Raw genomic sequence first — 26,482 nt, 5'->3', positions numbered from 1 at the left:
AATTTGTCATAGAAGTATTACTATCCTTTTTTAAGAAGCAGATGTGTGTTAGTGTGCAGAAAAATACTCCCACTGACTTAATGTTGTCTGTCTTGCAGCCGCATTATTCACCTACTACTTGGCATGTGCATGGCAGGATCGCCCTGTTGGAGGGCTGTAGGGTAAATGTTTGCTATATTTATTACACATTAAGTGTAGTGCATACACCAGACTACACATGGGAGCTTCATTGTTTGCCCATAGACACAGTTACTAACAATACTCCTACATGTGTATGCTGGAAAAATACTACATGGCCCCAGGTTTTCTGTGTGTCAGCCAGTTTGGTGTGATTTTTTTTAACTGGAAAAATAAGGTTGAATTCACAGACTCGTTATTGTGGACAAATCCTACAAGCTGCTATTTTAGAGGCCTTCTTAAATGTGAAGGGATTTATGGGTGCTTTCATACCTAACCGGTTTGTTGTGGTTAAATCAAATGTTGGTGCGGTTTGTGTTGACTTGTGTCTAAACTGTCAACTAGTGCGGGCCAGACCAAACGGCAGCTAAGGGAATGTGTGGAAAAAGGTGTTGTTCCACCTCCAAGTGGTACTCTGGTGCGGCTTGTGATAGTGTGGTTTTAAAAAGCACTGGACTTTATTGTAGCAGGAATGTGGATTTAAGCATTAATTCAAAAGCTAAACTCGCCACTTTTTTCATTTTTAAATAGTGGTAAAAAATGTTTGGGGAACATTGTCCTAAAAGACAGAATTAATTGGTTGAAAACAATAAATCAATCACAACACCTTTAAAAAATATTGTTATTGTTTTTTTTATGAGTAAATTTACACAGATGCACACACTGTGGCGGGCACACACAGAAACATGGACACGTACTCAATGCGTTGATTGGAAAGTGGAGGGCAGGTTGGCTCTGACTTCCTCTCTCTGCCTTTGCTGAGATCCTCCTAACGACCTTTCTCTTTCTGATCTGACTTTGTTACAACTGTCCCGTTTTTCTTTTTATTGACTATTCGTAGAGCTCAATTAATCATTAAAGTAATATTTAAACCAGCATTTCAGATTCTCAATGTTGAGGAGTTGCTGCATTTGATTGTCTTGTCTTATGAGATAGAAAACTGAATACTTTTGTTTTTTTGAGGCCAAAGAAAATGGACCAAAAGTATGGAACAATTGAGAAAAATTAATCTTCAGATTATTAGATGTCATTATACTGGTAGTTGAATTTATTAGCTGCAGCAGGGAATATCCTTTTTCTGTCCAATTTAGATAAAAGATACAGATTGAAGAGTACTTGTTTGTAGAGGGTAACTGGACTGGGAACAAGTAGATATATCTCACTTCACAGGCAGAATGTTTGAGTGTTTAGGGCTGAATTTGAGACCAAATGATTTGTAAGTGTAAAAGGTGTTTTTGTACCACCAGGAAGAAGTAAAATTCACAGTGGCCACAGTTTGAATATAAAAAAAAAAAATGAAATAACTCAGCTTTAAAACATCAGCTTCAATCTCAAATATACAAATAAAATAATGCATGAAAGAAAATTCTTTATACCAACTGTTTCATTCTGCCCACCCCTGCCTCGTCTCTTTATTTGTAACTGAATAATGGTTGCTGCTGCCTCTTTTGTCTGAGCTGAGAGTGGAAGTGAAAGGAATGTGACCTCCCCTCCTCCTCCTCCTCCTCTTCATCACCCTGTCTCTTTCTCTCTATCCTCATCCTCATGGCTTCTCTTTATGGAGTTAAAAGATAAGAATCTGAGGTATGTTCATTTTCTGGCTGAGTGGCAACCACACGACTAAGGTGTGCGTGTGCGTGTCACATGTTCGTGTCACTCCCACTGCAAATGTGTAAAAATCACAGTTCCTATCAAACATGAGGAAATATGCAGAGAGCCTGTAAACGTGAAATATGTGAGGATAATGTTTTTGGTTGCTGACTGGTTACAGTGTGTGCAATTTGCATTATTGATCAGCGCAGGAGTCTGACAGTGACAAACTATTTGCTTTGTGGCAGTAGTCGTCACTACAGGGCAGCAGAGTGGGCTCGCTCTGCACGAATGTTTATGTCTGAGACTACTCTGTGTTTATTCACACATTTTACCGAAGATGACTTGGATGTACCGAAGGCTGCACACAGCGGTAGCAGGGTACTGGGATGATTGATTAGATTTAGGGCTGCAGCTTTTTTTCATTATTGCTACATTTGTTTAAATCATCTATGAATTGTGTGGTCTACTAAACATCAATAAAATGTGAAAAATGTTTTTCTCAGTCCAGGGTGGTGTCTTCAAAATTGCCCTACCGTCATTCCAAACCCCAAAGATATTCAGTATATTAAAATAAAAGACCAAACAAACCAGCAGATGTTCACATTTGAGATGCTGGATTTAATGATTTATTGGAATTGGAATCATTTATTTCATTTTAGTTTCAGCTCTAGTTAGAACAGATATAAATTGAATAATGGCAGTGTTTTATTTGAGATAACACAATCATGTAAATAAGGTGAAAAGACAGAGATGAGAGTGTTGATAGTAATGTGGTTTGAGCTTTTCTCACTGCTCTTACCACCTCTCTCCTTTTCCTCTACCGCCTGCGCCTCCTGCCTCCCTCAACCCCCCCCGAGCTGCCTTTTGATGAGGCGTGGATCACTTTGACCCTGCGACTAATAAGTAAAGCAGTCACCGTCGTAAAAAATGTATGAAGCTGATCGGCAATTAAAAAAAAAAAGGTTTGATGTTGTTGACGGTAAACTATCAGTGCCAATGTGACATCTGAACAGCACAGCTTCACTGTGTTTTTCTCCTCTTGAATGTGTCCACATTTTATTTGTTGCACACACTGTAATGCGTGCCTTCTATGTTTGTTGTCTGTGTTTGCGAGGAGTTGGCTGTGGAAGAGGTTCGCCTGATGTCAGGGGTTGATGTGGGTGTATGAGTCATGACAAGGGGGCGGTGGCGGCTGGTCCTACGGTTTGACGACAGTGCCTGCTGGAGCAGATGGTTTCAGTCACCATGGAGGGGTGCATTTAAAGGGGGCTTGGTGTGTAATGCTCGGTAACTCTAAGAGATGTTCAATGCAGCTGTACATAGTTACAGTTACATCTGGAATTATGAGGCATCTTACAAAGGCTCTTCCACAACAAGAAACTCTTGAGTGCTTTTTGAATGTTTGGAGCTATTCGATTTCCGCAATTTCCACTCTCACAAGTTCCCGTAAATGGATCATGACGTATCCCTGCTTCACGTTGTTCGGGCAGAAATCAGGCAAGACTTGTTCTGCATTTGCTTTGGTAACAGCATCTTTTTTGTCCTTAAACACAGCCATAACACACTCGTATTAGCCTGTTTTGTGCCCAAGTGTAATCAACCTGTTGACTGTGTGGTAGGTCAACATTATTATTCAGTTTTCACTGCTCTGAAGAGCTTAAAGACCTTAACTTAACTTAAATGCTGCTCAAATTCACTCTTTGACATTATCATCTCTCCAGATATTAATGTATTTAACTTGATATGTCATTATTTCTTAAGGTATGTATTTTATTGTTTATTTAAAGTGGCACTCATCAATTTTATGCATGAACTTCAGTTGACTGTGATAATTTAATTTCCGCTCTTTCGGCTCGAAAATTTGCGCTTGAAACTGGGCCGTGTTTTTGAAAGGGGTTGGCACTTTTCAGGCTTAGGAAGTCTAATAAAAGATGCAATGGAGTTGCATTATTGGACATGTAGGACACATTATTTGTGGAGCTTCACTCATACTAGATAGAGACTAATATTAAGGATATCTTGGCCTCTGCTACACTGATTTTCAGGTTGAGACCAAGTCAAGACAAAGACCAGAAACAAATCCCTCACTGCCTGACACACTTTAGATAAATTGTGGAACATGCAAACCAAATGCAGTCCTCAAATTGATCTGAAAGACTCACAGAAAACACATGAAGATTCCCCTTCATTCGCCTCTTTTATTGCCGTATTTACTGTTTATGTGTATGTATAAGTGTACATGAGAGATGTCTTGATAAATAATCAAAAGGCATTGCAGTGGTGAATTTATTGCGTGGGATGCTTTGTTTTAAATGAGCAATCACAGTAATTATGTTGTTAAGTAAAGTGGACTATGCATAGGAAATTTAGTGATATCCCTGCAGTGTTGATGTTGACCGGTGTTGAAATAAAATCCAGAGTCTGAGACCAAGAGAACCCTTTATTATGCTGTCGATTTCAAGATGAGGCCAAGACCTTCAAAAAGTGAAAAAAACCAAGACTACTTCTTTTTTACTTGATAAAATCAAAATGCTTCCACCCAGAGAAAGTCAACTTTGTCCCCATTTTGTTCTTATGAACTAGTTCATTGAGGTTTTCCATAAGCTCAGAGTATTACTGTATCAGCTTAAAGAGGGAGGAACTCATTATGAGGATAAACAAATCATATTTTTCCAGTAAATCATCTCATATTTTGCAAGAAATAATATTAGTAAGCACTTTTGACACACAGGATATTCCTGAAGGTGGAAAAGTAAATATTTTCACCACATATTACTTGGAAAAATAGTATCTGTCTACTAGCATAATGATGACACACATCAGAGTGTGATGCAGAGAGATAAAAAGAGGTTCTCCTTAAGGGAAAAGGGCAGAATTTATCTCGTAGACTAACCTACTTTTTAAAATACCAAATATCTTCTCTGGAGCTGGGAGGGTTTGAAGGGGCTCCCGAAAGGCTTCTGCAGGTGGAGTTGCCAGCCAGTACAGCTTACTGTCATTACAGCAGGCGGAGTAAATGTGAGAGCAGAGCTGTTTTTGATTAAATTGTTAACTTACAATGTGTGGCATTATTGTAAGATGACATTGTGATGAGTAGAAGCCCATTGCAGATGCATCAACTATATCACTTAAAAGATGAACTTTACACCAGGCAGATAAACATTGTTTCACCAATCTCCTCTGCTTAACTTTAAGACTGCTGCACCTCTGATCACCCTCAGTTTCACTGTTAGGTGGTGTCAGCTCTGTTGCAACAGTGATGTCTAGATGTGCGGACCACACCCTGAGTACACTTCTACATCACTGCAGCGAAGGGAGAACTTTAGTTGCTGGATGTCGATTTTAAAAACAACATTTACAGCTATTGTGAAGGTGGTCTTTAACATTTATTAGCGCTGACTATTGTGTTTATTTTTCTCCGAGTTGTGGACATCGGTAGAAAACAATTACTTCGGGACAGGATCAGCAATAGTAATAGTCATTGAACCGGGGGAAAAATGGATAGAAATTTTCACTTCTGTCACTAACTAGTTTGGTTGTTTCTTTTGCTGTGTGAACAGACTGAATTGCATTATTTTTTGACATATACACATTTTAACCATTTTATACCAATTACACATCTCGTAAACCTCAGGGTCCACAGAGGAAGTGTATTGCATCTACTGTAATATTTTCATAATGCACTCTACATGAGGCAGCTATACATATTATAGATTCCTATCGATTCTCAATTGATCTTGATAGTCTTATACTGTATTAAAGCCATCAGGAACATCTCCCAAAATATCACTCTGTCTACTTTCCATACTACCTCTGTGGAACACCAGATATGTCATTTTCAAATCCTTCACAGTGTGTCTCTAATTAGCTTCTTATAAGCCCTGCCAATGACAGATCAATCACACGTTGTGAATTTGGTGTTGTCACGATGATGGGAAAATTCTTGATAGATGATTTTTAATTTCTGTAGGTTTGGGTTGTGGAAAATCCTTCAGGCATTGATCCATTAAAGCCACTTTCAAACTGAGTTATCTAAAGTGGGACATGAACTGATGTCTTCACTCAGGGAGCAGCAAGCCAGGAGCATGACCTCCTCCACTGCTCTGACATGTAATCTGTCTATTAACAAAGAAAATGCTGCACATAGTGTGCGTATTTGTGTCCCTGTGATCCTTGAATTCTCTGCACACCTTTTCTGTAGATTGTTCCGGACATGTAAAGCAGTGTTTATCACATGCAGAGACGTGTTAAAGGAGTAATTACATGCAAAGAAAATGATCTGGTTTGGTAAAGCTGAAAGTGTGAGCCAGTCCAGGGTGTCACTCCCACTCATATTTTTTCTTTTTCTTTTTTTTTTTTAATGAGAAGATTCTGGAAACTTAACACAAATAATGCTTTCACCTGCCTCAGTGATTAACAGTATCACAGTGTACAGACTGTCATTTCGTTTGTCAGGATTTAATGCTCATCATTGTATCTTGAATGCTATTGGATGCAAGCAAAAGAGCCATCATCCCAGTACATTTCTGATGTCAGTCAGTGGCTGTCTGATGTTCTTATTTGACGCCAAGTACATTTTTAACACTTCATATTATTAAAATCAGTATTTGACAGGCTTCTTACCCCAAGCAATAACGCAAGCATTAAATGGTCCACAGACTTTTGCAGATACACTTACCAACAGTTTCAGTGTCACCTTTATTTGTGAAATACTCACATTGAAAAGTAATAGACATTGTTGTGGCACTTACTTCACAGAGGCTCACAGCACCAACAAACACACAGTTTATTCAGTGCACATGCATCATGCTAGATTCAAAGCCCTTACAATAATCACGGTTCTTTGCACTTTAAACTCAACTTGAGAAACAGTTTGTGTTGCTTCAGTCTATTTTTTGGATGTGATATCTGTTAGTCCATCCAAAAACAAATCTCAATGCACTGTGGTTTTTCCTCCAGGCTCCAAAGAGGCTAATGAACTAAAAACAAGCTATTAAACCAACTACACACGGCAGCACACACAGTGTATAGCTACACACACACACACACAGGCACAGACTGTAGTTAAAGCTGAATGGCACAACAGTGCACATCACGGCTGGTTTTGAAGGTTTTTGCAGCTGTTGACAAAGCAGCAGAAGCAGTTCGTGTGCAGAGACAACTCGACCTGATAAAGCTGTTGATGTACAGACTCTCGGTTTGATTCCTCCGTCTTTTCTAAGGAAAGACACACTGTTGGCTTGTCTTCCAGTTGAACTTATTGTCTGATATCCTATCAAATGCTATTTATATATCAAAAATGCTAAGTTGATCTGGATCATTCTAAATTATTTGAATACAAGCTTATAAAGCGGTGTAAAGGTTGATGAATCACCCTCTGTTACCCCAAACTTATAAAATCCCGTGTTTGTAAGTCTGCATTGTGCAGTGAAGATATAATCACTGTCCTGCGAGACAGTTCAAACCCACCTGTTCTCCTCCCACCCAATGACACATCACAGCTCAGCACATGTTACAAGATCTTCAAGCCAATACCTTACGTTAGCGGGGCGGATATTTAATCAGGCACTACTCTTATTTTTTTTTTTTTTTTCTTCCCCTCTCTCCCTCATTCCTCCTCTCTCCTCTGTCTGTTTCCCTTCATCCTACTTGACAAAGTGCAGGGCCTCGGCCGCCACCACAGAGCCTTTGCTGCTGTCGAGGCTGGTGACCAGCTTGAAGCCTGATTTCAAAGCTAGCATCACTGTCTCTAGTTTCAGACAGTCAAGTGTGCACAAGAATGTGCTGTCCTCCTTCAGCACGAGCCGCGAGCCGGGCTCCGACTTGATGAAGTGTCGGAACTGGATCACGTTGGACGACACCACAAATTCTTCCGGAAAGCCGTCCAGGCGGCTCTTGGAGACTTGCACCAGCCGCGCTTTGACCTTGTCGATGAAGTTGGAGTCACTGCAGTACACCTTGAGGCCCTGTGACCTCTCGTGGCTGTCCGTCATCTCCAAAAAGGCGGCCTCCCGCTGCGCCGCCCTCTGACCTTCCCAGTCGATCACGGCTTCCACCAGTTCGCACAGACGGTAAAAATCAGCCTCCCGGCGCAGGAGCCCCGCCTCCCGGAAGTCGTCGGGCAGCTGGAGCTCTCCGGTGCGGAGGTAGTTGAGCACATGGCGAAAAACTGGACCATCTCTATCAATAAACGGGTTGCCCATGGAATCGGTGTGCTGAACCGGCTTCTTACCGTTGGCCAGCTCTTCCAGAAAGGAACCCTGGTGTTTGACAAGGGTGGTCCGATGAGCCGTGTACAGGAACCCCCCCACGTTGATGGTGATGGTACCTGAAGAGGGCTTCTTGAAGCTCTTGCTGGGCTGCAGCAGGTCCGGGTTGATTTGCCTCAGTTCACTTTCCATCCTTCTGAGGTTCCATTCCATTCTCCAGTCACCCTCTCCAGCCTCGACCCAGCCGCCTCGGAGCTGGTGTGTCTGCAGCACAAATCGAGTCTGTTTCTTTCTTTTTTTTTTTTCCCTTCTCTTTTGGATCTTGGCTGTGTGAGTTTGTGCTGCTGCTGCCGGTAAATATGAGAAGGTGTTGTCAGCTGTCGTATAGTGAGAGTGAATGTGTTTGAGAGTGTGTGATGGTGAATGGGTGAGTGCTGTCTGGCAGAGGAGCTACAGTGAACTGGGAGCTGAAAACAGACTGGCTCTCTGTGCTGCTCGGTGTCCCTCCTCTCTCTCGCTCTCTCTCTACCTCTCCCTCTGTCTCTCTTTAGGAGTGGGTGGGCAGACAGCGTCACATTCAGGGAGGAGAGAGAGGGAATATGAGAGCAAACAGAAGAGTACGGACTCCAGGAGCTCTTTCTTTTTTTCTTTTCTTTCTTGCTCGCTTTCCTTAATTATGGTTGATTTAAAAAGGTGCTGAGCTGTAGCATGCACACACACACTTTCTTCAACAGATGGAGGGAGGGAGGGGGGGGTCCATCATTTATGTGGTGTGAAATTGTCTCGGCTTGTTTTGAGTCTGAATATGAAACTCCTTTTAGCAGCCTAATCCATCTGGTTGTCACAGTGCTACATGTGAACTGGAATCTGTTTGGAAAAGGAGTCCAGTGTGATTCAGGGCTTTGCTGGCATGCTTTTTCAGTTTCGTCTCTGGTTGTGACAGGGAGGAGTAGGCTGCTGGCCTTACTTATGTAAATGAGAGCAACAGGGAATTCAGCTATATATGCACATCCTGTTTTCTTTCTTGCAAGGTAACAAGCAGTCCTCTGGCTTAGTGAATGTTGCTTGTGCATTGAATGATTTTTGTGTTAGTGTGTGTGTATGTCTGTCTGTGCACTGGCTTTGGGTTTATGTGGAGGAAATGGACCAATTACAGTCAATGGTGGTCTGGTCGAGAAGGAATGGTTATGAATTGGCTCCTGCCTTTGGCCTTGAGCCCTCCTTGAGCTGCACTCAACTGGTAATTTTGTACAATTTTGTGTGTGTGTGTGCGTGTGTGTGTGTGTGTGTGTGTGTGTGTGTGTGTGTGTCACTGCAAATGTGTAAAAATCACAGTTCCTATCAAACATGAGGAAATATGCAGAGAGCCTGTAAACGTGAAATATGTGAGGATAATGTTTTTGGTTGCTGACTGGTTACAGTGTGTGCAATTTGCATTATTGATCAGCGCAGGAGTCTGACAGTGACAAACTATTTGCTTTGTGGCAGTAGTCGTCACTACAGGGCAGCAGAGTGGGCTCGCTCTGCACGAATGTTTATGTCTGATACTACTCTGTGTTTATTCACACATTTTACCGAAGATGACTTGGATGTACCGAAGACTGCACACAGCGGTAGCAGGGTACTGGGATGATTGATTAGATTTAGGGCTGCAGCTTTTTTTCATTATTGCTACATTTGTTTAAATCATCTATGAATTGTGTGGTCTACTAAACATCAATAAAATGTGAAAAATGTTTTTCTCAGTCCAGGGTGGTGTCTTCAAAATTCTTGTTTTGCCCTACCGTCATTCCAAACCCCAAAGATATTCGGTATATTAACATAAAAGACCAAACAAACCAGCAGATGTTCACATTTGAGATGCTGGATTTAATGATTTATTGGAATTTTTGCTCATTAAATTATTTTCTAGATTATCTCAATGGTTGCTCATTTATTTCATTTTAGTTTCAGCTCTAGTTAGAACAGATAAAAAGTGTTTTATTTGAGATAACACAATCATGTAAATAATCCCTGCTCTTTTATCCAACAAACTAATTTAAAATCAAGCGTGGGCAACAGGTGTCTTACATTTGTGCAACAGGTTGTTAACTACTTACACCTCGGAGCTAGTATGCTAAATGGTAGTGCATTTCAGAGGAATTGACTGAAAATTCAGTTTAACTGAAACATTCAGTTCAAACCCAGCGGGTTACTGAAATACTGCTTTCTGTGTCTATGTTTATCTGGGAGAAGATCCCAGAGTGACAGCTCACTCCGTCTCTGCTGCGATTTTCTAATCATAAGCGATTAGTGGTATCATCATCAACAACACTCAATTGGAATTGCAAACGAGGCCAAGATGCAGCAGAGAGGATTGTGGGAGGTTTGACCTGCTTTCTGCCTCCTGTTCATTAAACCTGGCTCATTGAGGACCATCGTTATCTTCAAAGTCAGTGAGAATCTGTTTGTCACAGCTGTTGTGTCTCTTTATCAGACTGACGGCGCAGGATGTTCAAATAAAATTCCCAAAATGCTGCTATCAAGGAATCTCCCCCCATTTTTAAAGGTAGTGAATTATTCATAGAGCTGCTCCAAGAGCTTGTGGTGTAACATGGAGTCACTGGCTGCTGTGAAGCTGGCATGGCAACCACTTAAAATAGGGTTTAAATGAGCTCGGGGCTGTCAAGCTCTTGCTTTATTCATTATGGAAGTCCATCTTCTGTATAAGGTCTTTGTGTGTCGGGTTATATTAATCTGTTGGCTTAAACTGATCCTTTTAGTTTTTTCATTGTTCTTAAATGTTGAATTTTTATACGAATCTTGAGCACTTGCATAATTACACATTAAATCAATAGTGACATGCAAATCTGTAGGAATTAAAACTTGAACAGTGATAAAGGAGGATAAACACTTGATTAAAATTAAGCGACAGCGCATAGAAACATCAAAGTCATGAAGGTATGAGACCTCGAAAGTCAGTATTGTTGCCAGAGGCAAAATATAGTGACACGTTGTTTTAAGAATTAAACCCCTTCCTTGAACACGGATTGTCCAATGACAGCTTAGCAACCGTAACCAAGCTCCGCAGGCTTTTCAAGCTTTATTTTCTCAATGTTAAAGCAGAAAGTGGCTGCAGTAACACTGATACACTGCATTTGGAGGATAGAATAATCTGTGTTTTACTGTTCTAACCTAAAATACAATCATTAGTGTGGTCAGTCTGATGGACCCTCCATCATTTTGGTCCACCACTTTGGACCAGACTGAAATAACTCAACATATATTGAGTTAATTGCCAGAAAATTTGGTACAAATATCTATAAATATAGTGCCCAGAGAAAGAACCCAACTTACTCAGTAAATCTTTTGAAATTGCCTCTAGGGCCACCATAAGGTTTAATATTTTAATTTATAAACAAATACCTGGAAAACAAATTACATACCTTAGTACATCCTTGCAGAGATGCTAGCTTATCTTTAGACTTTTTGGCTTAGTTTACTTGCCATTATTGAAAGGGGCACATTATATCCGGCACAAAAATCAATAATGCAATACATTTCTAGACATATTTTTATTGTCTTGGTGTGCAGAATGCAGATCTCAAAGGTGGTCCAGGATACAAAAGACTACTAACAGAATAGCTCCCTAAACCATCATCAATACAATTACTCAAAGTCGAACATAAAAAATGTGTGTATGTATATATATATATGTGTGTATATATATATATATATATATATATATATATATATATATATGTGTGTATATATATGTGTATGTGTGTGATTATATATATAGATATAGATACATAAACAAAACAGATATATACCATTGATTTTCCGCATTCCCATGTTCTACTGCGTGACTGACAGCGCTTGAGTTTGAAAGTCTCTTGACAGGAGCCATGTTGGGTCCTTATACACACACACTGTAATATTATGGTGAACTGAGCCATGTTGCTTTGCATAGCACTGGATTATAAGGCGCACTGTCAATGAATGGTCTATTTTCAATCTTTTTTTTTTTCATATATAAGGCGCACCGGACTATAAGGCGCATTAAGCGAAACAAAACAGTCAGTCAGTCAAATTGATGCTCTATTCCCATGTTCTACTGCGTGACTGACAGCCTTGAGTTTGAAGTCCGCGTCGTAAGCGTGTCTCTTGACAGGAGCCATGTTGGGTCCTTATACACACACACTGTAATATTATGGTGAAGCACAGTATGTATTACTCCTGACGCTCCTGACTACGGTGTAATGCTGCAAGCGGTTTTGTAGTTTACTAAGTCTACTAAAACATGTTGACAGAGCGCCGTGTACCACACAAAACCGCTTCGAGGTCAGTAAGCACAACCAGAATTAATCCATATATAAGGCGCTCCGGATTATAAGGCGCACTGTCGTTTTTTGAGAAAATTAAAGGCTTTTAAGTGCGCCTTATACGGTAGATAGAGAAATCAGATTGTGACTTGGACAATTAGATTATATAACACACAGCCACATCATGCATGAAACCATTTTTAAAAGTTGCTCTGTAATCTTAAAATGTTTTTCCTCTTTGTCTATTTTAAGGGTGAGAAATAAACTTGCAGCAATCCAGTCCACTAATGATTAAATGACCCACCGGTTCTCTCTGGGTGAGTAGCCCTTTGAAGCCACCTTGTTGCATATGGATGCTGCTAGTCCATGCAAAAATCAAAACGAGTGGGCTGAACGCAGTTACGGACATCGGAAAATCACTTCAAAGTTAATGAATGGAATCATTAAATTTCCTTAATGAAGCAGCCTCTGGGCAATCGGTAGAGATGAGCTCTAATGGAAAATTATATTTGGAGATCCAATCAGTGACTTCACCCCCCTCTTTTATTGCTTCCTTGTTGTTGTCAAGTGTAGACAAGACTCTCCTGTCACTACTGTGTGTTTGTGTGAGTAAAGAGTCTATTTCACCTTTTCTCTTGCATTTTCTTATAACTGATAAGAGTGAGGTGCAGTCACACATGTACATTTGATTGTTAGATCCCACATTTCTGGAGGGACTGTCATGTATTAGGATGAAGTTATGCTTATGTCCGTGTACCAAATACTTAAACTAATATTAACAAAATTCCATGTCTCTAAATCAGATTTCTAAACCTGGTGCAAATGCACAAGTTTGTCAGAGAATAAGCAGAGTTTCACCAATTTAGTTTTATAAGCAAGGTTTTCCAACAAGGGAAACATTTATTTTATTTTATTTTTAGGCTTTAAAGGGCTTTACAATAAATTACTATATGACAAGATCCAAAACACAGGGAAATAAAATGATACCTCCAGTTTATATATATCGAAACCAATCAAGTTGTAAATAAATTTTTTTTACTATATCTTTGTTGACATTTTCCATTTAAATGAGTGTGTTGACATGGGACATTTTATAGACACATATTTCTAGAAGTTTTTCCAGTGGTTGTATTATACAAATCATTATCTTAAAATAAATGTAATTTTCTCCATATAGTTTATTACATTGACAAGTGCAGTCCAGTTGTCCTTTGTTGGAGGTTTCGCCTTTAGCCAATTCCGTTTGATGGCTTCTTGCTATAAGCCAAAATTTGTTTCATACATTCAAAAGTAGCCGAATTTAACACATCATCCATAAAGATACAACTAAATGTAAATGCATGGCAAAATAGCATATTGTCAATATTTTAGAAAACCCCCAAAACTTCACAAATCATGTTTTCAGGGGAGCGATCTCATTTTAGTAGAGGAGACCCCATGGCTTTTTCCTGTAGTTCTTATCCTGACAGATGGCCACCATGCCTCAGATCCGAGTCGAGATTGGAGGCAAGAGTGTGTTGTTTTAAAGAAACAAAGAAATCATACGAAAAAAAGTCTTCTAGGAGAGTGATCTCAGAGCAGAGAGAGCCAGGGTCACAGGAAAAGCCTGAGGCTAGGTAACTCGAAGCAGCTTATGCAATTCGTCAGATCTTGTGTTCGTGGGAAAATTATTCTTTTTGTGGACACTGAATGGAGCTTAAGGTTAGAAAACCTTCAAAAGAAAAAGGAAGAACTGTTACGCTGCAACAGTTTTACAGCACCGAAGAGCCTCGTCTATGTAGCATGCTGATGAAGGTCTCTGACCGACATATTTGTATTTATTGCTCTAGCCCTAGTGTAATATGGAGGCTCGGTGTGTTGAGGGTAGTTTATCGAGGGACGGTGATGGTTGATGGAGGCCTGGTGGGCGGCGAGCTGTTTGTTGTGTTTAACATTAGGAAGGTCAGAGCTTTGAGGAAAAGGCCTTAGAGCAGATGGAGGTAAGAGATGAGCATGAGGGGGTGGACGAGTGACCTCCTCACCCTCTCATCTGTCTCTCTCCTCCTACTGTGTTCACTCAACCATTTTACACTTCTATACTCTTTAAGAATTAGCTAAATGCAATGGTTTCCCATGTCTTAAATACAGTTAATACAGCTCTTTTCATCCAAATATTTATTTATGTTTTCCTGATTTCCCATTAACTAGACTGCCTATGAATTTTTTTGTCCAGTAATAAGAAGGTATTGCCATTTTTTGGATTAAATAAGGTCTCTTAATACTGATACTGATCTCACTGTGTTATTATGGCAGACTTTAATAAGCTTCCTTACTTACTCTACTGATTTTTAAAGTGACCGAAGTGACTTAAATATGAAGAAAATATGTCAGCATCACCATGAAATAAGCAGTCAGCGTCAGATTTAGTCCCACTGGAGCAACTTTTTTTTTATTCAGTTCTTTTGTCTTGATTACAGATTTGAACTTGGAGACAGATTACGTTTTTTTTTGTGGAGACGGAAGTATGTTTTGAAAGATCAAACCCTTGATGTCCAATGGATGCGATGTGGTCATCGTTTAGCTCTGTTGTTGATGCCAAAAAATAACCAACCAATGTGTTAATGTCCATCATAAGCAAAACAGTCTTTTCCAATCTTTACTTGGCATGGCGGCTTGTGTGATCCCATCCCACCAAAAAACATAATCAACCCTGGTGAACCCTTGATATCACTCTGAACAGGGACCTGCATTTAGACCCTGAGGCAGCTGTAGAAGTTTGGATTTTCATACATAGTAACTATAATCTTTTTTAAATACTCTTAGAATAAGGTATTTTAACTGTGTATCAAATATTGGCTTTATTGGTTGGTTTGCTGAAGCTAAGGGTCTCCAAAGGACAGACAAGAGCGGGGTGTCAGTCTTTTGAGTGACTCAAACAAATTCAACTAAATAAAATTGTTCCTCCCAATGAAGACTTTTTCTACCAGCCAGGTACTACATGTGAGCACCACATGTACATTGTGCGTACCTGTGAGTAAAAAAACAAGACATAGGAGAAAATTGGTGAATGTAAAATTATAATTTTTTTTAGGTGGTTTTCAAGAATAAATGTGTTGTACAAGTTGTGGCCTTGTACAACGTCGAGTTTTTATAAATGAAAGCAGGAGCAGCTGCCGGACCAATTTGAAATCCACCATGTGGCTTTATCAAAACAGTTGTGATTTTAATGATAAGGTGTTAAATCTTCTTCATCTTAAGACTAATAAAATCTTATGCAGCTCTGATTCGGAATGATGGGTGTGTAGGAGAATTAGGATACTGACTGTCTGCTGAAGGTGTGGACCAAAACATTGATCTAGCACTTAAGAGTTGTATTGTGAAGCCAACGTGCAGGAGTCTTCTCCCACTCACTGAAGCCTTGAGCTACACGTTCTGCGGCCGGTCAACATCCAATGTTGGTCCTCTCTCTCTTTATATCTACAGTTTGTGTGCCTTCCCTTTACAAAGACATTTCTCTCCATCATATAGTGTCCTCGAGAAAGGAAACAGGAAGAATTGATTCGCAGGAGGGAAACGGTCCACATTTCTTTATGGTGTGATTGTTTGACCGTGACTGCTGCACAGCAGGGATGATGGTGTGGACACATGTTTCTTGTGTGTGGGTGTGTTTTTTAGACGTGTTGCTGGCAAGTGCTCTGGTGCTCACCAGCCAATAATTGCACATAATTGCAATCCATTTGTGGAAAAGGCAAAGATGAACATTAGTGAGATCTGTGACAGGTTCTGCAAAGCATTTGTCGCCCTTAAGATTGAAGGCGGACCCTTAAAGGAATGTTTCGCGACACGTGATGTCAGGTGGCATGTGGTGGTTACTATGGTGACCGTGGCACCTGCATTTGTTCAGCTGTGGTTAACACTGAATACATCAAGGTGTTTTTTTAATTAAAGATGAGGCTGGCGATATTCTATACTTTTGTTGCCAACAAAATGCATGAAGAAAAAAACACCAATGATTTGAATTCTTCTGGAAAGTATTGCTTCGTTAGCCAAAGCCCGATACATTGTATTTGTATTACTCTGTGCCATAGAGATCTGCTTTTATCCAAAACTATATAAAATAAAAAACATAATGCATAAAAGAGCCACACTGTTACACCGGATGACTTCTTCCATCATTATGATCAACATGGGTAATGGGGGTTGTTTTGCTGTCAATACCACAATCAGTATGCTGCTGTAAATAAAGCACACCAATTATTATGCAGTAAAAAAACAAACAATATCCTTCTGTTTTTTTCGTTTAAAGATTCAAGTACTCAGAAGGATCCACAAAAGCATTTTGGAAGTTTAAGAGGTTTTTTGATAGAGGAGCACTTTGTGGGTTTTGGTTGTTGATGCGATTTGTTGACAATAACAAAACCATAGAATAAGATTAGCCTTATCCTTGCTGTTAACAGTAAAGCCTTTGGTATTGTTTGAATTTGTCTGTATTCTAGTTGTTTCCCATAATTCATTTAACACACACACTGCAATCAACCAGTTTTGCCACTGATGAGGGGAAATCCACTGCTCTTAATTCTGCTAAGAAGAGCGACGAGGCTTCCCAATGAATGCTTAATAATCAGATAGTGACTCAACATGCACAACTTCAATAAAAGGAGAGATAAACTAATTAATTAATTCAAAAACGATTTGCTACTTCCAGAAATGCTTCTCGTGCATCCAGTGTCTCAGCAGTGAAGTACCCAATTAGGTTTCTCATGTAGGAGGACCTCGATAAGACAAGAACAGCACACACAATGGTAATACGCACCCTTGTTATAGTCACATTATCCGTGAATACACAGCCTAGGGAATAAAAGACGTAACAGAGCAGTGGAAGCCTGTCTGATGTCACTGCGCCATCGTCATCAGAAACTGACGTGGCTTCAGATGACGCTTGAGTGGGAAAGACGTCTTTTCCATGTGTCTTTTCTTTTGCATTTCGCCCCCACGTGAATGGGGCCAAGACGTGAGTAAGGGAGGTGTGAAGACAAGAAATGCATTTGGCATGTGTTCCCAGAGGGTTTACCAGACAGGATCTGACAACTGAGAATCCTAAACTGTTTATGGATTTTGAAAGAGAGCGTTAAAACAATTTAGAGAGCCACTCTTCGCTCTCCACAGATCACCTGGACCTGTTTATTATCAAGGCCTCGCCACCCGTTTGTTGAACTCTACCGCTCCCTGTTGACTTCCTCTCCGTCTTTGCCCTTTTAGTGTTTGTCTCTCCGCTGGTTTTGTTAACTGGTGGGTGTGAAATGTAGTGGCTTCTCAGACCTTTTTTTTTTTAATGTGTCCAGATACAAACAATGCCAAATCGTGCAACAATGCACAATAGACCGAGCTGCTGCCAATATAACGCCAACGCTCGCCAACTCATCACTGTGATTGGAGTGGAGCAGAAGAGGCATCAAATGTTTCGGAGAAAAGGTTGTGGGTTGGCTGGATGAATAATTGGATAAAGCACCTTATGAAAGAAGGCCTTGAGAAAAAAAAGAAATGCAACACATGAAAGTAAAATGTTCAAGGTAAATGAGGAATAGGTGAAAATGTCACATTGAGAGAGGAGTTGTGAACGGTTTATGTAAGACTTACTGGCAGTGGTGTAAGAATAATTAAATCCTTCATTTAGGTAAAAGAACCAATACCATTGTTAAAAAAAAATAAAAAAGTCCTGCATTTTAAATCCTACTTAAGTAAATGTACATAAATCTTATCAGCTAATAATGTACTTCAAGTATCAATTTATTATCCTGGAGAAAAATGACTGACCATCAGACAAGATAAATCTGATTTGATCTAATTTTTAGACTTTTCCTTATCTTAATTTTGTTGTGAACTGCTAATAACTCAACATCTTAAATGTGACAAAGAGCCTCAACCAGACACTGTTTTTTCTAGAAGATCAGAAGCCAAAGTGGTTCAGAACCTCTGCTTTCATCTTTAGAAATGTGTTGTATTGTATTAACTAAACTACTTTTGATTGGAAAAGTAACAAACACCTTAATCTGTCAATAGATGTGGTGGAGTTGAAGTGCAAAGTAGCATAAAATGGAAATACTCAGGTACCTCAACATTGTACAGTACTTGAGTAAATGTACGTAGTTACTTTTCATTGGCTGACTGGACCAGAATACTTTATTTTTTTTATCAGTATCCTATTTATTTTCGCATTTGTTAAATATAGAACACTAAACTGCTAAACTGATAAAAAAGCTCTACAATGTTTTCTATAGCATAATATATTACGATTTGGAGAAATCAATATGTTTTCGCTGAGAAACAGTGAGCTATATTAGACAAACAAACAACAACTGGAAGTTTGTGTTCATGGTAAAGCTATTCTGGGAAGTGTGGCAAATGCACTTTCCCACTGTTTACCTGCTTATTTATACCCTCCCTCCTTTTTACAGAGCCTCCACTGCTGTGAGTGTGACTTCATGTGGAGTGACACTCTGGTTCCTCCCCAGTAGCCCTTCATGACTGTTTGTGTAGACGGCCATGAAGTGTTGCACAGAGGGCTATCTTAGCTATGAGACAAAGCGTATTTATACATGTGACTCAGATCTGTTTCTTTTCAAAACATTGTGGACAGCACAAATCCCATGGAATATATGGTCCTAGATCAGGTACAGATCTAAATATTTGCAATGCAACCTCAGTCTGAACAGTCACATTTGTATTCATGCAACTTCTACATTACATTAGTCATTTAGCAGACGCTTTTATCCAAAGCCACTTACAATAAGTGTATTCAATATAGGTATTCAAGAGAACTACTAGTCACCAGAAGTCATAAGTGCATCTCCTTTCTTAAACAAGCATCTAAGAGCATAAACCAGAGCAAAAGTACAGTACAGAAGCAAATTACTACGAATACAATAAGTGCAACAAACTAATACGAATACAATAAGTGCTAAGCGGAAGGCTCAGGGTAGTACTTCTTGAAGAGGTGAGTTTTCAGTTTTCTACTTATCTATAGATCGATATTCGTCACAAACCCAACACTCCTGGCTCCGACTCGCATAAGTAGCAGCCATTACTCATAATAAGCCATAGTTTCAAATTATGGCTTGCTTTAACCATTATCGTTTGCTCACAAATGTGCTGGTTAACATTGTCATACATTTGAATTAAACCAATAAATGCTGATTTCAGTGGCCTATGTTTTGCTTCTGTACGACTGAGTGTGACTTACGGTTTGGCGATATTAAAATGTTCCTACTTATTGCTTTAAGAAAAACAATAATATTATTGCCCAAAAAAAGAGACATATATGGATATAAATACATATGTGGTCTGTAGACATATATGCTTATATAGACTGTATATTAGAAGTGGACGTAGTCATCTTGACGTCACCCATCGGTTTGGGGACTGCCCTGTTGAAGCCTCGACTTTGGCGTTTTGTCCATTGCCATCTTGGATTTACAGCCCTCGCCATCTCTGTTTTTTTTTGCAACCAATGATCGGAAGTGACCATATTTGAAAGGCGGAGGAGCGACAAAGAGTGGAAGTATATGGGCTCTGGTAGGGTAGCGACCTGTCAATCACAAGGTAGCGCCTCCCTAAAGCATGCTCCGCTTTATGGTCTACTCAATGGGACCATCATTTACTAAATGAACATCGTTCTGTATTAAAGAAGACTTAAAACAAGCGATTGAGACCATAAAGTCATGTGACACTGTTATATGAGGAAATAAATCAAGTGAGAAGTACGGTCATTTTCTGATAGACTTCCATACAATCAGACTTCTTTCTGCAACCAGAGGTGCCCCCTGCTGGTCAGTAGAGAGAATGCATGTGCAAGACTCTTCCGCAGTGGCTTCACTCTTCAGAATTGGTGGTTGCTGCCTGGTGGACACAAAGTAGCTGCCCTCTAACATGCTTGTCACCATTGACTGTCATAATATAATTGGGATATATAGCTTCTATATGACAATAAATATGCCATCAATCATGCCCAAACAGTTCCACATGTATTTTTTTATGTTTTCTAAGGGGTGTTTTGCTCAGATTATAGATTACGTTTAGTTCCAGCAAGTTTTATAAAAAAAAAACCTGAATGTGTCAGTGTGCAAGTATCTGAATCAAGTTTGAGCAGCTGAGTCACTGTCTTTATTGCAGATGAAATCAGTCTGGAGGGGATGGTGGTGCACAGAGCTGAATGCAGACCGGTCGTCAATGACGACTACATGAGGCTGAAGAAGTGAGTGAACTTTGAAATTGTTCAGATCGGAAACCCATTATGATTGCACTGAGTTAGAATTATTGGGATGTAGAAAAGAAAAATATATATTATTGCTTGTATTATATTATTGTTATACTGATAAAATGGCTGCTGCCCGGCATCTTAACATTAAAAGTTAGACATAAGAGAAACATTTTCCACCAACTTTGACTGTTTGAGCACGAAGCATCATTGATGTAAACACAGAGTTCACCTCCTCTCGTCCCCATCTGTGGGTACAAAATACAGACAGACTGGCTAAGTCGACAAGGAGAGATTTCTCAGAACATACCATCCGAATGGGTGTTTTCAAGGACTATACCGAATAGAAACTTTATAATATTGACATTTTAATGATTATTATTTATAACTTATCAAAAGTACACCTTCTTTTTCCTCTCTCCAACAAACAACAAGCGAGGCAGCGTTCAGTCTCTGTACTTTTACTTAAATTCAAAGAAAATTAAATGAACAAAACTGATAAAAAAAAATTAATTATTATATTCTGTTTAAATTCATATTTGTTGGCGTTAACTTTTCAAAAGAATACTTGTCACTCTGGTCAAAAACGTTCCTCTCCCGCACGCACTTTATTAATGGGAAATATAGCAGCAATCTAACTGCACCATAAATTACATTTAAACACTAATTTCGCCATCTTTATAACGTGATAACGTCATAAAATATTACCTCAGACATTCAAAGCTTCCTTCAAAATCCTCAAAGTTTCAAATGTAGAAAAAAAATCTCCTTTATATAAGTTCTATTCTCTTGTTGCAGCGTTACATTTAGTTGTTTTTACGCGGCTTTCTCATAAAACTATTGGCAGCCTTTATTTTTACGAGCATGCTCCACATGTGATCAGATATTCATATTTTGTGTTTTTATTCGGGTTAATTGATTGATTGTTAATGTTAGCAATTATTGATTCCAAATTGCAGCCCTGACTCATTCACAAACATATTTATACACTGATGGTGGAGCTACCATGTAAGGAGCTGGCCTGCCCGGCAACTTGGGCTTCAGTCTTGCTCAGAGGCACTTCAACATGCGGACAGAAGGAGCCGCGTTTAGCCAAACTTGTGATTAAGGACGACCTGCTCCACAAAATATATCCATGATGTTCATTGTATGTTGCAGCATTTCCATTATATTTTTTTCACAGGAAATCTGGAGAAATATGACATGTTCATTTGTGTAAACTAAACACTTGAATCCACTCTGCCTTTTAAAAATGCTTTCTGTCTCCTCTTCATCAGAATCTGTTATTCCAGAGAGTTAGTGCATGGTATTGCTATAGCAACCACATCACTGTGGCAGATACACTGCCACAATACAACCCAAAGCCAACACAGCAGAGTTTTTCTGCAGCGTGTGTGTGTGTGTGTGTGATCAAATCAATAAGACGAATTATGGGAAAGCTGATGTGCAAGACAGATTTCCCCCCTGACCCTCGCTAACACTTTTCTGACATCGAAAGATCAATACTTGTGCCGATCAATTGGCTGGGATTCTTTTAGACGTTGCGTGATGGTACTGCTGTGTACTCTAGAGTACATACTAAACTTGGATGTGTCCAATTATGTTTAATTTCTGACTTGAAAAGAAACATCAACACTTTCCACTCCAGTTTTGAAATCTCCCATTTGGGTGGCAGCTGACAAATGTCCCTCCATCATGGCAGACTGCAGGACATCGTGTTGTCATGGCGGCGTGCGTGCGTGTGTGTGTGTGTGTGTGTGAGTGAATAATTCAACAGTTTTAGTAGAAACTTCAACACAGCTTCCTACTATAGATAAAGTTATATTATATAGCACTTGCAACATAAATGTGCATAATGGAGATGAAAAATGCTCAAAAATATACATTTGAAAGCTTTAAGACAAATAATTCAAATCATTTTTGATATTTAGATAAGTTATATTTGTGTTTTTCTTCATTGATTGTTATTTTTACTGATGTGTTTGTTGTATTCATGTCATCTGTTTGGATTGAGCGTTAAAACATTGAAGATTAAAGACGACTCATCTACTGAGCAATAATAGAAATGACAGTAAGGAGAGATAAGAAATAGTCCCTCGGGCTTAAACATGCTTTACCAATGTCTTCATTGGCATATCGCTCTATGTTTAATAATTGTTTATAACATCAGGCAGCTGCAGTGCTTTGTGTTTAATATCTCTTCCAGGCTCATAAGGTTTTCTGTTTGTGTGGCCATCAGTTTAAAGTAAATGTGTTTTATGAGCGGCCGAGTCAAGATGAACAATGAATAAATAGAAAGCAGAGCTGACATGACTTATTTGGTGAGTTTATCCTCACGGTGCTGACAGTCGTCTCCTCGCTAACAGGCACATCTGTCAGCAGAGATCAAGTTAGACCACAGAAAACACAAACAAACTTTATCTCTGTGCGTGTGCGTGTGCGTACGTGTGTGTGTTTGTGTCAGGCTGCAGCTTAAAGAGTCCACGAAGCCTCAGCGTTTGTCACAGCAGCTGGAGAGAGCCGTCACTACCATCTTCAAGCCTGTGGCCAACCACGATTTCAATGTGAGGGCTAATAACAGCGTGTGTGTTTGTGTGTCTATGTTTGTGTGTATATATGGGTATATGTATATAGATTTGTTTATATGTATGTATATGAAAATCTATTAGCCAGGTTAAAATACGAAAATATTTGCATGTTCATTTTATTGTAACAGGCAGCTTTTTAGTACAAAGTACAAAGAAAATATGAGCTAAATACTTGCATGATGATAATAAAAAAATTCCGATGGTGCTTAACTTAACCTAATAATCGTGACAGTAGAATCCACCCTGAATGGTGAGCTTTATTAGTAATATTACGATTGTCATTATTATTAATATGAGTTGTATTAATCTCAGGTGGAGCACGAGAAGAAGAAGAAGTCAGAGGGGAAGATGGTGAGAGCTGAGCGGCAGATCGTGTTGGACATGCTTTTCTCTGCCTTTGAGAAGCACCAGTATTACAACATTAAGGACCTGGTGGACATCACCAAACAACCTGTTGTGAGCAGCACACACACACACACACACACACACACACACACACACACACACACACACACACACACACACACACACACACACACACACACACTGATACACACATGTAAAAAAACAAAAAAACAATACACCTGCCCACTATCCACCTTGCTTTGTTAAATTTGAACAAATCGCCCACGGCATGACGTGCATGGCTGTTCACACAATTTTTTTTTTTAGGCTGAAATTTGGGCCAACATGCACACGCACGCACACACGCACACGCACAGGATGAATCGATACAGTGCAGTGGATTCGTTCCAGCTCGCAGAGAACAGCAATGTGTAGGTGCTGATGAGACCTTGAGGTCCTCCTCTCCTTCTGATTGCATCTGATTGCATAACCATCGGCCGAGTAGGAGTCAAACGCCGCAATACACTCCACACGATCACTTCTCTCCTAAAGCACTTGACTAACACTCAAATTAACTGAACCAAAGTAACCGAAAAGGCCCATTATGAAAATCAGGTGCAGTGGGCACATTCCTGCAAGCTCAACGGAGACACCCAGTGGTCGTTGGAGAGTACAGCGTCTCACACAGCACCACTGAATGTCCCTCCAAAGATCCTCCTCAGTATTAGACATTAGGTTTGTGTTGGATTTGTGCCCTTTCATGGAACAAAACGGTACTGTCACTACAGAAATTTCCAGCAAACAAATGGAATTCCATTAAATTCCAGCATTCAAATGGAATTAAGTAAATGCAAGTATTGACAGTATGTCATCCAAAAATGTCATAGTATATCCATCATTTATAAAGTCAATCATTAAAGTGCTTCTTTAAAAATGTCATAACAATGTTTTTTGCATTGTATATTATGTCGTAAAGGTTATAAGTTATAGAATAGTATGTCAATAAAACAATTGCATGAAAGTCACAGTATTGTATGTCATAAAAAAGTCACAAAAATCACAGTATAGTACATCATAAAAAAGAAATGGCATATTATGTGAAAAAACCTTTTTAAAATGCTATAAAAGTAATAATATAGTACATATTTAAAAAGGTCACTAAAGGTATAGTGTAGAATATCATACAAATTTGTTTAAAAAGACATTGTATAAAACTGAATTGAATTAAAGTCACAGTATATTATGTTAAATACATACCATTAACAAACATTCAACTGATTTGTAAAAACAGATGTGGGTGGTTTGTCTCATTCTGTTCATGTAAATCCGTTTCTCCAGACCTACCTGAAGGAGATCATGAGGGAAATCGGGACGTACAACAGCAAAGGGGCTCACAAGAGCACCTGGGAGCTGAAGCCGGAGTACCGACACTACCAGTCCGCTGAGGAAGAGGAGGAGATGCAAACGGCCTGAATCCAGCCAGCGTTTGTCTCACCACATGGGGAACAACAACTCTCGGGTTTTTCAGTGACTCCCTGAATACAGATGTGAAAAAGGAAATACTGTTTAGCAGGTATGCAGGCAGTATGTGATGATTTTGAGTTAACATGGTCATACGCAAGCACAGCACTTAAACATGAATAAACATTTTGTTCACAGTGTTGGATTTCTATCAAGGTTTTGTCAGTTGAGGGATGAATAACTGATGTCTGTCTGAAAGGGGAAGATGGAAATAAAAACACATGAAAAATATATAAACGCTCCTGTATGTTAAAAATGGTTCAGCACTGATATTCTCCTTTTAAATTATGATCACTAGAAGTCGTCTGAGATGAAAACACTTCCTTCTGTGTTTTTAAATATATAAGCACAACAGGTGTTCAACCCATTTATGTGCAGACACAAATCACACCAGCCTTCTTCATAGTTTGGCTTTTTGACTTCAGTCAGTTTTCCCCTTTGTTTCACATCAAGTCTTGAACTTTTTACGTTTTCCTTAATAACTCCTGCTAACGTAGATAGCCATGCTATCATCAGAGCACTATGAACATATTCTGTACGATAGCATGCACGTTTGTGTGAATTTCAACAGCAATAATGAAACGAGAAGAAAAGTACAAAAAATGAAAAAGCTAAATAACTGGAAACTCATTCCACCTTTCTAGTAGTGACCGTGGAAAGCCTTAAACTATATTTACAGTAAATCACTAAATTAATTTCAATATACAAACAATCCTCGACTGCGGCTCCATCCCAGTCTAACCACAAGAACAGAATTTTTATGATCAATCTATTTCGCCCCAAACAAGTTTAAACTTCAGTTTTTAACACCAAATTCCTTGACATTGTATGAAAATTGCTACAAATCAGAGCTCATTTATCTTCATTAAATAATACATCCAAAGCAGCCGGTCTTCTTTCCCCCGTAGGACAATAACCTTTTGTAACAATCTGAAACCTATTATTGAAAGCATGTTGAGTGTCTGACGCAATGGTGACCGGGTGTTTCCATCAGCTGTGAAAGGCCAAACATCTGAGTAGACTGATAGTTCATTATTTTGATTTAACCTTTATAGGTAACAGGTTCTAGTTAATGTGTGAGATCACATCAGAAATACAGCCAGCCGGCTTCATTATTCCTTTTTAGCAATTTTGAATCAGTGGGATTAATCAACTGGATTGGGTACGCTCATTTCTCCACATATTTTATGTTATTTCAAACTGCTCTGTAGTAATGTAATTGAGTCAGCCTGTTTGAAAGTAGCTCCGGGTAAACTCAAGAGCAAAGGCTTACTCAACATCCCTCATAAATAAGGCATATATGATGGTCAATACAGGTGTGATGGGTATTTTTTTGGGAGTCCCCAGGAAACTCTTCAGTTAGCACATTTAACATTTTTTAAAGTTACAATTGTGGATGAAGGTATATCTATGCATGAACAAATGTACATAATAAATATTTTTATTTCAATGATGAAGTAATTTTTTCCATGTTGATATGTTGGAAAAAAAAAAAAATCAAGCAAAAGAAAG

At 39.2% G+C, this 26,482-nt stretch overlaps 2 protein-coding genes across 2 annotated transcripts in view; one reads left to right on the top strand and one right to left on the bottom strand.

Moving 5' to 3' along the window:
* The window catches only part of LOC129104725 (general transcription factor IIF subunit 2-like), a 35,019-nt gene extending 9,836 nt beyond the window's left edge, over nt 1–25,183 (top strand). The window contains exons 5-8 of the mRNA XM_054615543.1: nt 20,432–20,513; nt 22,981–23,080; nt 23,417–23,560; nt 24,788–25,183. Of these exons, the coding sequence (XP_054471518.1) occupies nt 20,432–20,513; nt 22,981–23,080; nt 23,417–23,560; nt 24,788–24,922 (461 nt within the window). The 3' untranslated portion in view covers nt 24,923–25,183. The remainder of the gene's footprint in view (nt 1–20,431; nt 20,514–22,980; nt 23,081–23,416; nt 23,561–24,787) is intronic.
* Nucleotides 7,416–8,192, bottom strand: kctd4 (potassium channel tetramerization domain containing 4). Its single transcript, XM_054615542.1, has one exon. It carries the CDS (start codon nt 8,190–8,192, stop codon nt 7,416–7,418), a length of 777 nt encoding a protein of 258 aa, XP_054471517.1.
* Nucleotides 25,184–26,482: the final 1,299 nt, after the last annotated feature.

Source organism: Anoplopoma fimbria, chromosome 16 (assembly GCF_027596085.1).
Source record: "Anoplopoma fimbria isolate UVic2021 breed Golden Eagle Sablefish chromosome 16, Afim_UVic_2022, whole genome shotgun sequence".
NCBI lineage: Eukaryota > Metazoa > Chordata > Actinopteri > Perciformes > Anoplopomatidae > Anoplopoma > Anoplopoma fimbria.
Note: the sequence above shows the minus strand (reverse complement) of the source record. Positions and strands in the feature narration are given on the sequence as shown.